Source organism: Humulus lupulus, chromosome 2 (assembly GCF_963169125.1).
Source record: "Humulus lupulus chromosome 2, drHumLupu1.1, whole genome shotgun sequence".
Lineage (NCBI taxonomy): Eukaryota > Viridiplantae > Streptophyta > Magnoliopsida > Rosales > Cannabaceae > Humulus > Humulus lupulus.
This window is the reverse complement of record NC_084794.1, coordinates 177,783,024-177,797,194: the sequence shown is the minus strand read 5'-3', so window position 1 is coordinate 177,797,194 and position 14,171 is coordinate 177,783,024. Positions and strand designations below refer to the sequence as shown.

The window sequence follows — 14,171 nt, the reverse complement described above, 5'->3', positions numbered from 1 at the left end:
AAATTTGAAGCATGAGAATTCGGAAACTTACCAAGAAAATGATCGTGGAGATGGAAAAAGGGTCTTCGGAGATCAGGGAACTCTCGGACTGAGTCTTGAAAATGCAGAAGAACGGTCTCCGGAGAAGTTTAAAACTTTGGTTTTTAGGGTTTCTTGTGAAGACAATGGCGTGCGTAAAAAGAAAAGGAAGATTTCGAATGTATTATATAAGTTTGTCTGTGGCATTAAAAATGTGTAATCATCAGTTTCCCTTTTTCGAAGTATGGGGAAGCGAAATGGCCGTCGAATTATTTCTGGGGAACCGAAAAGACGTGATTAGACAGAAGTAGGTTACTTTTTCTAAGAACACACGAAGGGTTCTGACACGTAAGGCGGGGTTACCGAAGAGTCGTTCGTTCAAAAGTTTATTTATTGCTCGTGATAAATAAACTTGGGGGGCAAATGTTATCCAAAAAAATTAGCATTGATGACGTGGCAAGTGATCCCTGGACACGTGGCTGACACCTGGAAAAGCTCTGCTAGAGTATCGACCAGAAGACGCATTAGAAGCAGTAAGCAGCCCAGTCTTACCTGCGACCAGTCTGGTCGATGGTTCCGCATACAAAGCAACATTACTGTGAAGATCTTTGTAAATCCTGAATTTAACTCACACAATATCCTGAGTATCCGATTATTCAGGAAAGAATATATGTAACAATCTTTTGTAATCCCCCTTGAGCCTATAAATAGCAAAAGATAGCTCAAGGAAGGGACTTTGGCTTTTGAATCATTTGAGACTATAGTAATTCTCCTAGTGATATTGCATTGTTCTTTAGAGGTTAGTGAAACTCATTGAACCCTTGTTCTTTGATCACTCATTTGGTTCTTATATCAATAACAGTCTAAGTGGACGTAGGTTATTACTAGATCCTGGGGCCGAACCACTATAAAAATATCGTGTTGTTATTACTTTTCGTCATTACGTTCTTCTTTACACATTCATTCATATCAAGCTTATTCTGACTCCGTGTCAGTTGGCCAAATCCTGGGTCAACACTAACATTATTACTATAGAGAGGTTTTACCAATTAAGATTTCAAAATGGAAAAAATTACACAGCTTTGTAAATTTTAAAAAAAAATTAAAAATACAACATTTTACAAAAATTACAAAAATACGGATAACAGTTTGTAACAATTTTGTTAATGTTTGTTACAATTTTTAATTTAGTCTATAAATATTATTTACAAAATTGTAAAATATGTTATAAATTTTAGTTACAAATTTGTAAACTTTATTTTAAAAAAAAACTACGTATTTTAAATTATGTCCCTCCGTAATTTTATAATTTTTCCCGATTCCATATTTTTAATTTTTTTTAGTCTTAAATATTTTTGTAAATTTCCGTTTCAAATTTGTACCCGAATCTAACCAAACCCATCAAAAACTTGCAAAATCCAAATTTGAAAAATCCCATAGATAATTGTACGAGTTTCGATACCACCCAATCCTTGTAATAAATACATTCTAAAATGCCACATATTTTTATTTATTAAACCACATAGAAATAAACCACTTGTGGATACAAGGCACTCTTCTTTCATTCTTTCTTTTATATAAATATATTTACAACCTATATTGTCCAATTCATAATTATTTAATGCACAACCAGAACCAGCAACGTTGGGAGCGGATTAATCAAAAGAAAAGTTTATTTAATTAGACAAGACTTTTAAAATTAAGGACATGGCCATTCACGTTAGTTTCTTTACTTTTCTTTTGTTTGTTACATTTAACTCCGTAGGAAACATATACAAAAGGGGAATAAAAAAATTCAAAGGACTAATACCATTTTCGACAAGCGAGTCAAATTGTTCCCATTCTTGTTCGAGCCTGTTTGTTATGTACAAGTCGGTCATTTTTCAGGCCAAATGGAAAACCCTATTCCACTCTTCTATCCCAAAACTGAAAAACTAGTCTATGCCAAATCAAAAGACAATCTTATTAGTCAATGTGTAACGTCAGCAGTCAAACTCTTACCCAGACAGCCATTACTTCCAACATTAGTTACTGCCTCATCCTTGCAAGGAACCCCAGTTTTTCCAGTCGAAACGGAGCTTTTGCATCTGTAACATACAAATCTTAAAGGGACTAACTCCGAGTCAAGAATGCCAGAACATCGGGTGTGCTGCCACACGCTACAAACATCACATGCCAACATTCTCTCCCCATCATCATCCTTTGCCCCACAGCTGCACTCTACAGTCCACCTCTCCATCCCCCTCTCCATCCTATACCTACTTAAGCCATGTTTCACATGACATCTCCCTCTCAAGCGAACAAATCCAGTTGAACCCAACAAGTACTTAACCTGGGTGGAATCATCAACACTCCCGTAGTCAGGTAACTCATTGGCATGAAATCCTTTAAACATAATATATACATCTTGGAAAGCTTTTGACGCTTCAAGCTTGATATCACACACAGTAGCATTTGGGGAGAGGATTACAAGTTCCGGAGGCGGTTTTGTAGTGATTTCATCAATCTCATCCACAAGTTCAACTAAGCATAAAATATGTGTCAGCGAATTATTGATATTTGTTGGCATCATTTCAGGCTCATAGTTCTTCACAAACTGCTTGCAGTCAAGGAGCTTTTCGGCTGAGCTAACTGCAAGATCCCTTGTTACCTGAGGAATATAGTTTACCATTGTTCGAGGGTGGAGCATGCATTCATACAAGTACCTAAAGTCATGCAGTAGACTTTCTTCAGATGATCTGTTCGAAATGGAAGACTCTGTGAAAGCATTGTTTCCTTGCGAAGATACCCCTTGAGCCTCCAATCTGATAAAATAGAAAATACAGTTTATTTACAAGCATATTGAACAGGGATAAGAAAAATGGCAGGCGTCTAAAATACATTCCGGAGCGTTTAACAATCCATTGTCCAGCCAAACAAAAATAGAAGAAAAGGTAAATAGATAAATGTTTTAACAAAAAAAAATGAGATCAGAACAACATGTTTCTTATAGAACGTCTAACAACCGGAAACAGAAGAATATGATAAAAAGCTTGAAGTTTCCAAAGTTATTCAATATGAGAACAGAGCTTACCGGTACTCAAAATTTCCAGTATCAGGATTCAATCTTGTATTAACAACCATTCCATTAGGTGTCATTTTTCCTCCAAGTTCTTTGAGGCAGTAATCAAGTAGTTCTGGAGGAGCCACCTTACAGACAGCACCCTTCAGAGATCGTATACTGACCCAATTGGCCCCAGAAACTGCACGCAGCACTCTAAGCATGGCTGCTTCAACTCGCTCAGCATCACTTTTGGTCCATGAACACAAGGTTCTTGAGGTGCCAACTTGAGGCTTCTTTAAGACGATATCATCAGCCTTTGAGGAACTCTTGTGAGCATCATGTATCAATTTCAGTACAAAACAAAAGAGATCTCTAACATTCACAAGCTCATGTTCCGAACAAGACTGGTAGTATGAGATAAGGTCTAGGAGACGAGAGCCAGGTTTCTGTCCCTGATAGATAAAAATGGACAGGGGTAGGGAAGATAGGCTTTCAACAGCCGTTTTATATGCATCCACAGAGAGAGCAAAGCTACCAGCACCAAATTCGTAACCCCAGTTACCATACCAGGGACAACCTTTGGTTATGGAATGTAGCAGCCGATACTCCAATCCATACTTCTTGGACACATCCATCACACTAACTTTCCTATTGACAGGCAAAAAGAATGTCAAAACAAGGCTAACAAAAACAATATATAAAAAGAGCTGAAAGCATCAGGTATTGCATACTATAACATATATATGTGTGTGTGCGTGTATATATATTGGCTTTCAATCTCATGGAGTAGAAATAGATACATGAGATGGGGATGAGTAGATAACACAAAGCAAACAGTAAATGATCAATAAGAATTCTCATGTAAACGTCATTGTCAACACCTTGATTTAAGAATTAAAAATATTTCACAATAAGAAGCTATTACTAACCAATAAAGCTAACCTGGCTCCAAGGGTTTTACAAAGCCGATCCCAGAAGTTCATGATGTGGCATCCAGAAAGAATCCTTGATCCCCCTTCCCTCCCATTGACCCTAAGAAGGTGTCCATAGCCATTGGAATGAATTACACCATGCAGAAGATGAGTAGTATTCTCTAATTGGCTATACACCCAGTCTTCCACATCATCTGTACTTGTTTCAAGGTTGCATGACTTACACCTGAAAACAATGATACATAAACACATGATCTACTGCAATGGTAATAACTATACTACTGATGAAACATAAACACATGATTTACTGCAATGGTAACAACTCTACTAATGTAGCAGAACCCCTATGATGGCCAAAACATAACTGAAAATAAAATGAACAAATAAATTTTAAAAATAAAAGCAGAAACAAAAAAGAATAAAAAAGGGGACATAAATAGAACAACCCCCCTCGATTACACAAATACATACATGTATCCACAAACACATGAAATCATGGACAAAACCTAACAGAATAAGATGAACTTATACATTTTAAAAACAAAAGCAGAAAATAAAAGAGTGAAAATGGGGTCAGGAATAGAACACGTCCCTTGAATACACAAATACAAACATGGATCCATAAACACACGAATCTGTTTGGGTACAAGCTTACAGAGCACATACATGATACATCCAAACATAAATGTACTATAAGAAAGCCAAATGGAAAATATAATTGGATAACAAATCATAGTAAAGAAAATAAGGTATCACAATGATATAGAAGGGGTGAATGCATATGGAGTAGAGAAAATAAGGTCCTCACTTGGATTCTGACAAATGCAGGACATCTCCACAGCACATACAGGGTTTGTGATAGCCACCAATGGAATTACCATCGGCCTTGATAATAAAATGGTACCGTTTTGTACAGACCGGATGGCCACTCCATCCTAAATGTTTCAAAAGAAATATAAATTATCAGAATTCTTGAGATTCCTCAATGTTATCCTCACCAAAAATAACTTAAAACGATTGTCGGATATTGCAATCGTTTTCTTCCAAGTCATGAATTAATTTCACAATATTAAAATCATTACCTAACTTCAGAATTATCAATCTTCACGTGTAATTTTATAAAAAGATATATATCTCTATTGCAACAAACTTTTCTCTATAGGATAAAGTATTTTAGTTCGGAAAACAGGATTTTCTTTCTCTTTGAACAAGGAAAAGCCAAAATGAACAAATCTATTTTAATCGGGAGAGCCTGAATAATTCTAATAGGCAATAATAAGATTACGATTTAGAGCTAACAAGTACAAGTGGACTGAATGGCCAAGAAAAACATAAAAAGTTCTCTTGAAATGATAAAAGTGCAAATAAAAGAGAATTAATGAAGATTAAAACTATATGAGCAAAAAAGAAAGCGACCGAAGGAAAAAAAAAATAATAAAAATGGGAAGACAAAAGTTAAAAAAGAATTTGTAATTTCTTCACCAATTTTGTATGATAGCCCTATTTCAGCCATTAACCCTAATCAAAAAGGTAAAGATGTTGCAAATATTGGAGGGTGTTAAAAGTGGGACACAATGAAAGAATTTTAGAAAAAAATGAAAGATAAGCTGATTCCATCTATAAGATGAACAGCACAAAAAATAGCTAGCAAGTCAGCAAGGAGAAAGGAACGCAGGAGTTGCATACTTTACAATTTGACATAAATTATAAGGATGCAGGTGTAAAGAGCTGATTATAAATGAAGATTATGTGTATGAGTTTTCAAGAATGGTTGCTCCACAAAAAGAAGTCAAAAGGAAGTGCAGATACGCAGTATTTAGACTGTGGAGTTATAATTAGCTAAACATATTTATAAATAGAAGATTTTTCAGTAGCCTTGGGAGGTCAAGAAATAAAGAAAGTGTGATTTAGCCCACAAAGGGGAGAACTGGGGCAATGTAGTTAGATTGTAATGCCGTTAGCACTTAAAAGAGTTAACATGATAGAGAGCATGTTCAGTATTATCAATCTATCAATCTATTGAATAAAAAAAATAAGATATAGGGGCAACTAATAGTGTACTATTATCTATGGCCCTAACAACATCAGCCTAAGGTAGCCGTTTTAGTATTAATTTTCTGACTTGTAGAGGGTGTGAATAAAATCTGAAACATTCCCCTGTTTTTAGTATTAATGTTCAGTCTTTTTTTTTTAGTGAACATGGATATCTGGCCCTGCTTAAACTAAAATCCCACGGAGTCCTGGGAGGAGATCAGTGCAGCTGCTAGGATATGAGCATGAGACATCTGCCATAGTCACTCTCTCAAGACCTTCCCTGCCTCTACCCCCTAGGGATTAGATAAGGCTATTTTTAAGCCCAAGAAAGTGAATCACAAGGCATCAACTTAACCTTTATTAATCCAACACAATAACTGAGTTTCACATTAACCTCTATCTAAAATCCTTGAGACACTTATGTAAAATGCACAAGGCCTCCAAACAATTTTATTACCCTCTTTTGCATTCTTATTAATTAGAAAGCTTCAAACTCTTCAGACCAAAAGATCCATTAAAGTTATAAATAAAATGATTTATCTCCCATCAAAGTTTTTAAATGAATGGGTTGAGATTTGAGAAAAAGGGAGCCATTATAACTTGTGGCAAATGATTCGGAAAGATTGGTTGATAAAGCTAAACACAATAAGTTTTAAACAAATCTTTTATAGGTAGAGAGTAAGAAATTTCACATCTACAATATGCAAATGAGACATTATTTTTCGACCATAGAAGGGATTTTTCATACAATTTGGTGTATCTTCTACATGTGTTGTCAAATGAGAATCAGCACAGAAGAAGTGATCAATTGGAAATTAATATTATTATAAGAAACAGTTAGTAGTTACCCGTTGGTTAAATTAGCCCAATTGGTGCTTGACCCCAGACCTCTTACAACAATAAAGATTCAAGAACATGCACAAGCTTAACCAATAATCATACAATGTGTTTCTTGCGAAGCTGACCTAACAAGTTTTTGTCAGGGTTAGGTTACACGAGTTTATCTATTAAATATTGAATTTTGAATTCCAATTTGACCGAGATTGCCAAAAGATTTTATAAGAATTTCGGGATTCATTGAATGCATATTATTGGTCATATGGCAACGATGGTAGGAAAAAGCTAATGAAGGAACCTAATATATAACATTTTATTCGTTTTTAAAAAAGAAGAACAAAACTAGACTCTCCACCTAATCTTACAATATTTGGAGGCCAAGAAATTATAACAATTGTTATATAGATACCTTCCAGAGACTGGAAATTGTTATGTAGGCACATAGGAGGGACTCAAACCCCAAGCACAGTATGAGCAAACCACATGCCTAACCATTTGGGTTACTCTTCAATATTTATATGGATGTTGAACACTGTAAATGGAAAGGAACATTAGAAAGTTCAAAATTGTTGTCAATTAGTGTAAAGTTTTGGGATGCTACAAGATCTCTGACAAAAAAAACTTGATTATTTTTCAATCTTTTTTGGGGGAATGGAATTTTCTTTTGTAAGTAAAGAATGCTACCTTTATCTTTTGTATTTCTTATACCAATAATATTCTATCTATTAAATTTGCTGAATTGGAATAGAAAATATAAATGAATAACGCAAAACATGTTCTAAGAAAATAAGTGGTTGCACTTTCTATCTATTGTTTCTAGAGTTTTATTGAGAATGGTTGGATTGGATGAGCAGAAAAATCAATATTAGTGTATTCCATATTTTGAACTAAAATCTAAATTTGGTTTTTGTAGAAGGGGCTTGGAGAAGAATGATCTCATGTAAAGAGTTAGATTATACAAATGTCTCTTTATAATTGTAGCAAAATAGCCGTAAGGTTTTCTTAGTAGTATATAAAATGCACACACATTAAATATATAAATACCAATCTTTACAAATATATATATATATAAATAACATTAAAATATATATTGAAATAACATATGTGAAAATGCAAATATCAGTAAGCAAATGTGATATACCATAGTTTAATGAGAGCAAAAGTGAGTCATTCTGCTATAATAAGTTAAAAACAAACATGTTGCTATAGAAGTCCACTATTAGGTAGGGACCATTTAGTATAATTTCTCTAAAAAAATAAACTACCACACCAATATAAGTATTCTTATGAGCCAACAATTTTTTAGTTTTTCAAATAATAACGTTGAGCCTCAATACTATACCAATCAGTCCTAAGTGTTTTGTCTCAAGATATTTCAACTAATTACAAACAAATAAAAGATGAAGGGAAAAAGACTATAACTACAAAATCTTGCTCGACAAAATTTGAAATAGGCACTAGCATCAATTATTTGATAAGCTAAGAATCATGAACATAATCAAATTTCTAGAATCTAGATTATTTGAACTTATAGATAGAAAGAAAGACAAGATAGGAGGTTTCAAACAACTAAGTGAGTCAACTCACCAACAACTCGGCACTGGTCACAATAGGTGGATCTAGATATGGCGACATCCTCCTCGACAATGTCTAGGCAAATCATCGCTGAGAGTGAATCAGGGCCATCCATCACGTTCCCAACCCTAAACAAGATTTGCCATGTCATTAGGTGGGGGAAGAGCGACGATGGAGCTGGCAACAATGCATGCTTTGAGAGAAATGCCCTGATGTTTGTCCTAAAGGATCCATTGGTAGAGCCATATACTGGTGATGGAAAGGTGAGAAAGTCATAAAGATCTGCCGTGACTCGGCTCTTCATTCGTTTAAGAGGACGTGTATTCACGACCATGACGACGAGACGTGATATAGATGTCCTCGCAATATCTCTAGAGAATCACAGATGGGAAGCAATAGAGGGTACTTCTTCAGCTTATCCTGTAATTGCAAGCAACTTAAGATGCAATTAAAGAAAACTAACTGCTAAACCACAAGATGTAATAGAAATTGGTATCTTGACAAATTACATTATAACAACATACTTCATAAATGCAATACCTCGTCATAATAAGTGAAATCAACTTTTTACTACAAAGCATCTACCGCTAATAATAACATTAGTAATCTGGAATTCAAGATACTTCTCACAGTAAAGTTTTCTTCAAATTTACCCATCTTAACTCTATATAATAAGTTAATCACTAATTTTTTCACATTCCACTTCAAAGAACAGCACAATTTTCCATAACATAAGGATCCATAAGATTTACTTTTATTTTTTTGTTCTTTTTTCTTCATGCATTTGAGCCTTCACAAGGCCAAACGGTTTTCTTCTACTAAATAACATCCAGTTCCCCAAACCCATTGCCATCCATATAACTCAAAGTAAAGACAATGTCACATTAAAAAGAAAAAAAAAAAATTACAGTTTAACAAGTAAAGAAAATGATATCATGATATTTAAACTTCCACCGACATATAATATTATTTTACCACTCATTAGTCTTGTACCACTCTCTCTCATCATAGCACCTATTCTTCCACCTCCAACAAGTGCAATAATGTGAGCTAATAATGGATGATTGTAAATGTTGATGAACTAACGATAAAATGCAAGGTACATTTGCACATGGATCTGTTTCACTTCCTATTTGCCCTAAACATTCTCTAGTAAAGCAATTAGAGTAACAGGGATTTTAAGAAAAAAAAAATACTACGTTTCTAAATCAGATACATGAACATTTAACGGATTTCCTTTTTTCGACAACCAAACACAACTACGAAATAACCCAATCACCACCATTGTTGAATCACAACCGGCAAAACCTACTAGCCCAAAAAATAAATGAATAAGCGGGAAAAAATAAATAAATCTTACCTTTTATGTATAAAATAATGTCGGGGATCAAAGAAAGGTGAATGAAAACTCAGAAATCAGCAACTGAGAGGCATGTGCGGGAACGATTTCTGAAAAATCTTTAGCACAGCAAGGAAGATCGAGACTGTTGAAACCCTAAAAATCTCACAGAATGATTTTAGGGAAAATTTTACAAGGTTGAGAGAGAAATATGGAAGTTTCCAGATCTGCCTATTTTACTGGACGAAAAAGAGAAAAGAAAGATCGAGAAAAAAGGAAAGAGGGGTTTTTTTTTGGCTATTAGTGGGAATTGCCGCTTAAGTCTTAACTTAACATAGAAGAATGGAGCGAGACGACAGCTCAGGGTGGCGGCCTGCAAGGTTAAAAGAAGTTGGGACTTAGATGCAAATAAACAAAACACTTGGGACTATTATATCAAATACCGGAAGAAAAGAGGCTAAAAGAAACTGACGCAAATAAATATAAATAAAGGGCTCCTTTGCAAAATACAATTTGCACTCTACCCTATTTTGAAAACACTTTTGCTAAATACCCCATGTTTTAAATGAAAGGGGTGTAAAGTTACGTATATACTCTTTTTTCAATCAACATAAAAAAAAATTAATAAAACTTAAAAAAAGGAAAAAAAAAAAGATTAAAAAAAAAACCAGTGATCCATAATCATCTTCTTCTAAATCGACCCCTTCCCCATTCATGCACCCACACCAATTCAGGACGACCACCACCACCGACGACCATCGTGGATCACTGCCCACTGTTGATCATCGGCCACCATATCCAGTCAAAGATTACAAACTTCAAAGGTAAGTGTATAGATTTTTGTTGAAATGGTTTTAATGTTTTTTTATATGGCCAAAGTATAGTATGATTGTTTTATAAATGAATTAGGTTTATTTTTTGAACTTTTTGGAGATTAAATGTTGAAAATCTAGAAGAAAAAAAAATGATGATGGGTTCGACCATTTTTTAGGGAGAAAAAACCCAGATTTTTTGACCGTCGGTCGAAATTTTCTACAACAAATCTAAATTTTCGACTATCCGTCTAAATTTTTCAACAAATCATCTTATATTTTCAACTATCCGTCTAATTTATAAATTTTCATGTTTTTCAATTTTTTATATAATTTTTTAGTTAAATACTAATAATTTATTGTGTTTGTTGTATTTTGTTCAAATGTCATCGAAAAATATTGTAATATTGCATGATGGATTGTGGAAAAATAATAATGACTCATGGAAATGGGTTTCAAATGGCTCACAATCAAGATCATGTTTCATACTATAAAGGTGATTTCCTACAATTGATTAAATAGGCACCAACAACCTGTCAAGAATAAAGAAATAGACAAGAGTTCAATTTGGAGCACCAGTGGGGTGTCAGCCAAAGAGACTCCGACGATCAAGTTAGTCGAGTTGTAATGAAAATTGATTGAAAGTAATAAAACTATGATGTAAATAATTAAATAGTGATGGATGGATGAGTAGTAGAATGGTCAGAGTGACGGTGGCGATGTCGGCGGAACTGAACGACTAGGTCAAGTCCGGTGAGGTCAGATCAGACTGACTGATTTGACTTGCTTGACTGGATCGCTTAGAAAGAGTAGTCTTCATTTCTGTAAGAGAGTAAAGTGATTCTCCGATGTCCCACTCTCAACCTTGAGGGTCTTTTTCATAGTCGTCCTCTTCTTTCCGTTCTCCTCTCGTCTATCTCGCCCGTCTGACCCGTTCTTCGTGGTTCCCCTCCGATTTTCATGGGAAGAAGAGCGGGTATTTCGATTGCTTCAACATCTCTGGCTGACTGAGTGCATCCGGACTCGGGTCTGGGTGCTAGCTGGCCCGTTTAAATGGCTTATTCGATATGTGCGAGCCCATTTACATCGATTTGGGGCCATACTGACTTATTGGGCCTGTTCACTAGTTGGACATTAATTGTCGACAAATTTTGTCCACTACAGTTTGTCCCTCACTCTTTGCCATAGAATTCATTATAGTCAAAGAGTAGGAAAAAAAATAAATTCTATCAGAATTTACTCAACTCAATTGGTCTCAAAAAATGATAGAGAACGAAATTCGGAAGCTTCCTTCACGCACATGGGCTCGCTGGCCTAGTGACCAGGTGCACGTGGTGCGTGCTTGTGTGCGCATGGGCCTGGGCACCTAGCCGACTGCGTGCCGAGTGCGCCTAGGCGCGTGCATGCCTGCTAGCCTCCTGGCCGGCTGCGCGCCGAGGGCGCATGGGTGTACGCTTGCCTGCTGATCGCCTGGGCGCATGGGTATGCGCATGCCTGCTAACCACCTGGCCGTTTACGTGCGATGCGCGGGCTTGGCCGGTGGTTGCAAGGTCCGTGGTGTGTGGCTTGCCAATACATGTCCATGGCCTACTGGGCGACTGGTTGGCTGCCTTGTCGTGTGGCGCCTAATGCCACGCTTGGCAAGGCGTGTGTGCCTAAGGGCACACTCGAGGTTGTACGGCGGGTTGCCTAGCGACTCGGGCCCTATGGTGCCTGGCCGGTTTCGCGTCGAGTGCGCCTGGACGCATGCGTACCTGTTGGCTGCCTGGCCGGCTACGCGCCTTGTGCGCCTGGGCACATGTGTGCCTTTTGGCCACCTGGGCGATTGCGTGTGGGGTGCGCTGGGCTGCCTTGTTGATTGGTGTGTAAATTTGAGTATTTTTAGGTGTTATTTGTGTACATAAATTAGAATTGAGTTATATGTTTTCATCATTTTAATTGCAAAATAGTTTTAGATTGAAAATATAAATTTAATATGATTTTGTGCTTAAAATTCAGATTGGGAGTAAGAAAATGGTAAAAATAAAAAGGATTCCAAGCTCAACCCAAGCCCAATCCGGCCCAGCATCCCTTTCACTACCATCTACCACGTGTCTGCATTTGATTCGTCAAGCCGAGCTGCCTGGAGCTGAGCCGAGTTGCTTGAGCTGCCTGACGCATGCCTGCCGAAGTCCTACCTGCTTGACACGCGTCCCACCAGTGCCTGACGAAGCCGAGCCGAGCCACCAGCTGCCACGCTGTCCTGCCGAGCCAACCAAAAGGCGCCACATCGCCTTGTTGTCTCCCACTCCACCAACATCATTTTTCTGATAGCCAATTAACGCATGCCACATGTCCCACTTTGCTCCAATTTTGCAGCCATTTCCCCCACTATTTTGTACACGATTTTACACATTTTTTGCCATATTTTCTCTATAAATAGATAACCAAAACCAGTGTAAATGATCAGATTGGGAGTGGAAAAAGACACTTTGTATTTTGTTTCTTTTCTTATTTCTAGTTTAATTTTGCTTGTTTTAGGTGACAAAAATGAGTGAATTATTTTAGAAATATTGGTGAGGTTAGAGTGTAGTTGTTGTACTTTTCATTCTCAATATTGATATTGATTCTTCTTCAGCTTCATTTCCATATCTCATTAATTATTTTGTTTCTCATATTCTAATTTCTTTTCTAAAATTATTTAGCATCTTTTACATAAGTTCAGTCATGCTTTTCTTATGTAACTTAGATTGTTAATTTATTTTAGTATATTTGATATATTGTATGTCTTTTACTACATTATGCCACTGGTATTTTGTCGCTCTTGGATATATAATATGATATGCTATGAAATTAAGACTTAGATTCAATTTAATTTAGATTATTTAATTTGTGCTTTTAACATATACATCTTCTAGTTGCAATTAATGGTGTAGAATTGCAACTGTGTTTTGAATTAATATCAATATTAGAATAGGTTTTACAGCACTGCATCTCTACCTTGCCATGCTCTTTATCTGATCGCTTTCTCTAATCTATCATTTTAATTTCACAAAATCCATTTCTTCAATTCTACTTTATTTTTATCTTTTATTTACTAATCAAATATTTAGTTGTGTTTGCCTCTCTGTGGATACGACATAGCCCGATTACTACTATGACTGCTTAGGAGTTTATTGGGCGATATCAATTTTTGGCGTCGTTGCCAGGGATCGAACCCGGGTCTCCTGGGTGAAAGCCAGATATCCTAACCGCTAGACGACAACATGAACGTGCATAGCATATTCATGCACGTTCATGTTGATTTTTGTCATATTAATATTTTCACGGTCAAATTTTTTTTTTAAATTACTTATTTATTCTTGCAAAGTGTTACTTTTGAGTCAATGTTTGTTATTTGTATTACTAAGAGTTTATTTAGAGTTACCTAATGCACATGCCAAACATTGTGGTAAGATGGATGATTAGCACATATTTGCTTAGAAATTTGCCTTGTTTAAGAATTCATTATTTTCTGTGAGAGGTGAGACTTGAGAAAACAACTTTTAAATTTTTATTGATTCTTATAAATGGTTATAATTATTTGGACAATGTATTGTGGT

The 14,171-nt window shown here is 36.0% G+C and overlaps 1 protein-coding gene and 1 long non-coding RNA gene across 2 annotated transcripts; one reads left to right on the top strand and one right to left on the bottom strand.

The window, feature by feature from the left end:
• Positions 1-1,709: 1,709 nt before the first annotated feature.
• LOC133818754 (PHD finger protein At1g33420) lies at positions 1,710-10,037 on the bottom strand. The gene is made up of 6 exons (XM_062251790.1): positions 9,800-10,037; positions 8,452-8,859; positions 4,802-4,928; positions 4,004-4,219; positions 3,092-3,709; positions 1,710-2,822 (listed from the first exon to the last, which is right to left on the bottom strand). The coding sequence occupies exons 2-6, from the start codon at positions 8,771-8,773 to the stop codon at positions 1,988-1,990; spliced, it is 2,118 nt and encodes a 705-aa protein (XP_062107774.1). The 5' UTR covers positions 8,774-8,859; positions 9,800-10,037; the 3' UTR covers positions 1,710-1,987.
• Positions 10,038-10,194: 157 nt separating this feature from the next.
• LOC133818755 (uncharacterized) lies at positions 10,195-13,270 on the top strand. Its single transcript, XR_009886090.1, has 2 exons — positions 10,195-10,602; positions 12,589-13,270. It is a non-coding gene; the product is annotated as an uncharacterized LOC133818755 (long non-coding RNA).
• Positions 13,271-14,171: the final 901 nt, after the last annotated feature.

What these genes read in the sequence shown, in the direction of transcription:
- LOC133818754 (XM_062251790.1), bottom strand. Translation starts at nt 8,773, where the DNA reads ATGGTCGTGAATACACGTCCTCTTAAACGAATGAAGAGCCGAGTCACG. An exon ending in CTGCATTTGTCAGAATCCAA is followed by an intron (nt 4,220 to 4,801) that starts GTGAGGACCTTA and finishes CATTGTTTTCAG; the next exon opens with GTGTAAGTCATGCAACCTTG. An exon ending in ACTGGAAATTTTGAGTACCG is followed by an intron (nt 2,823 to 3,091) that starts GTAAGCTCTGTT and finishes CTATTTTATCAG; the next exon opens with ATTGGAGGCTCAAGGGGTAT.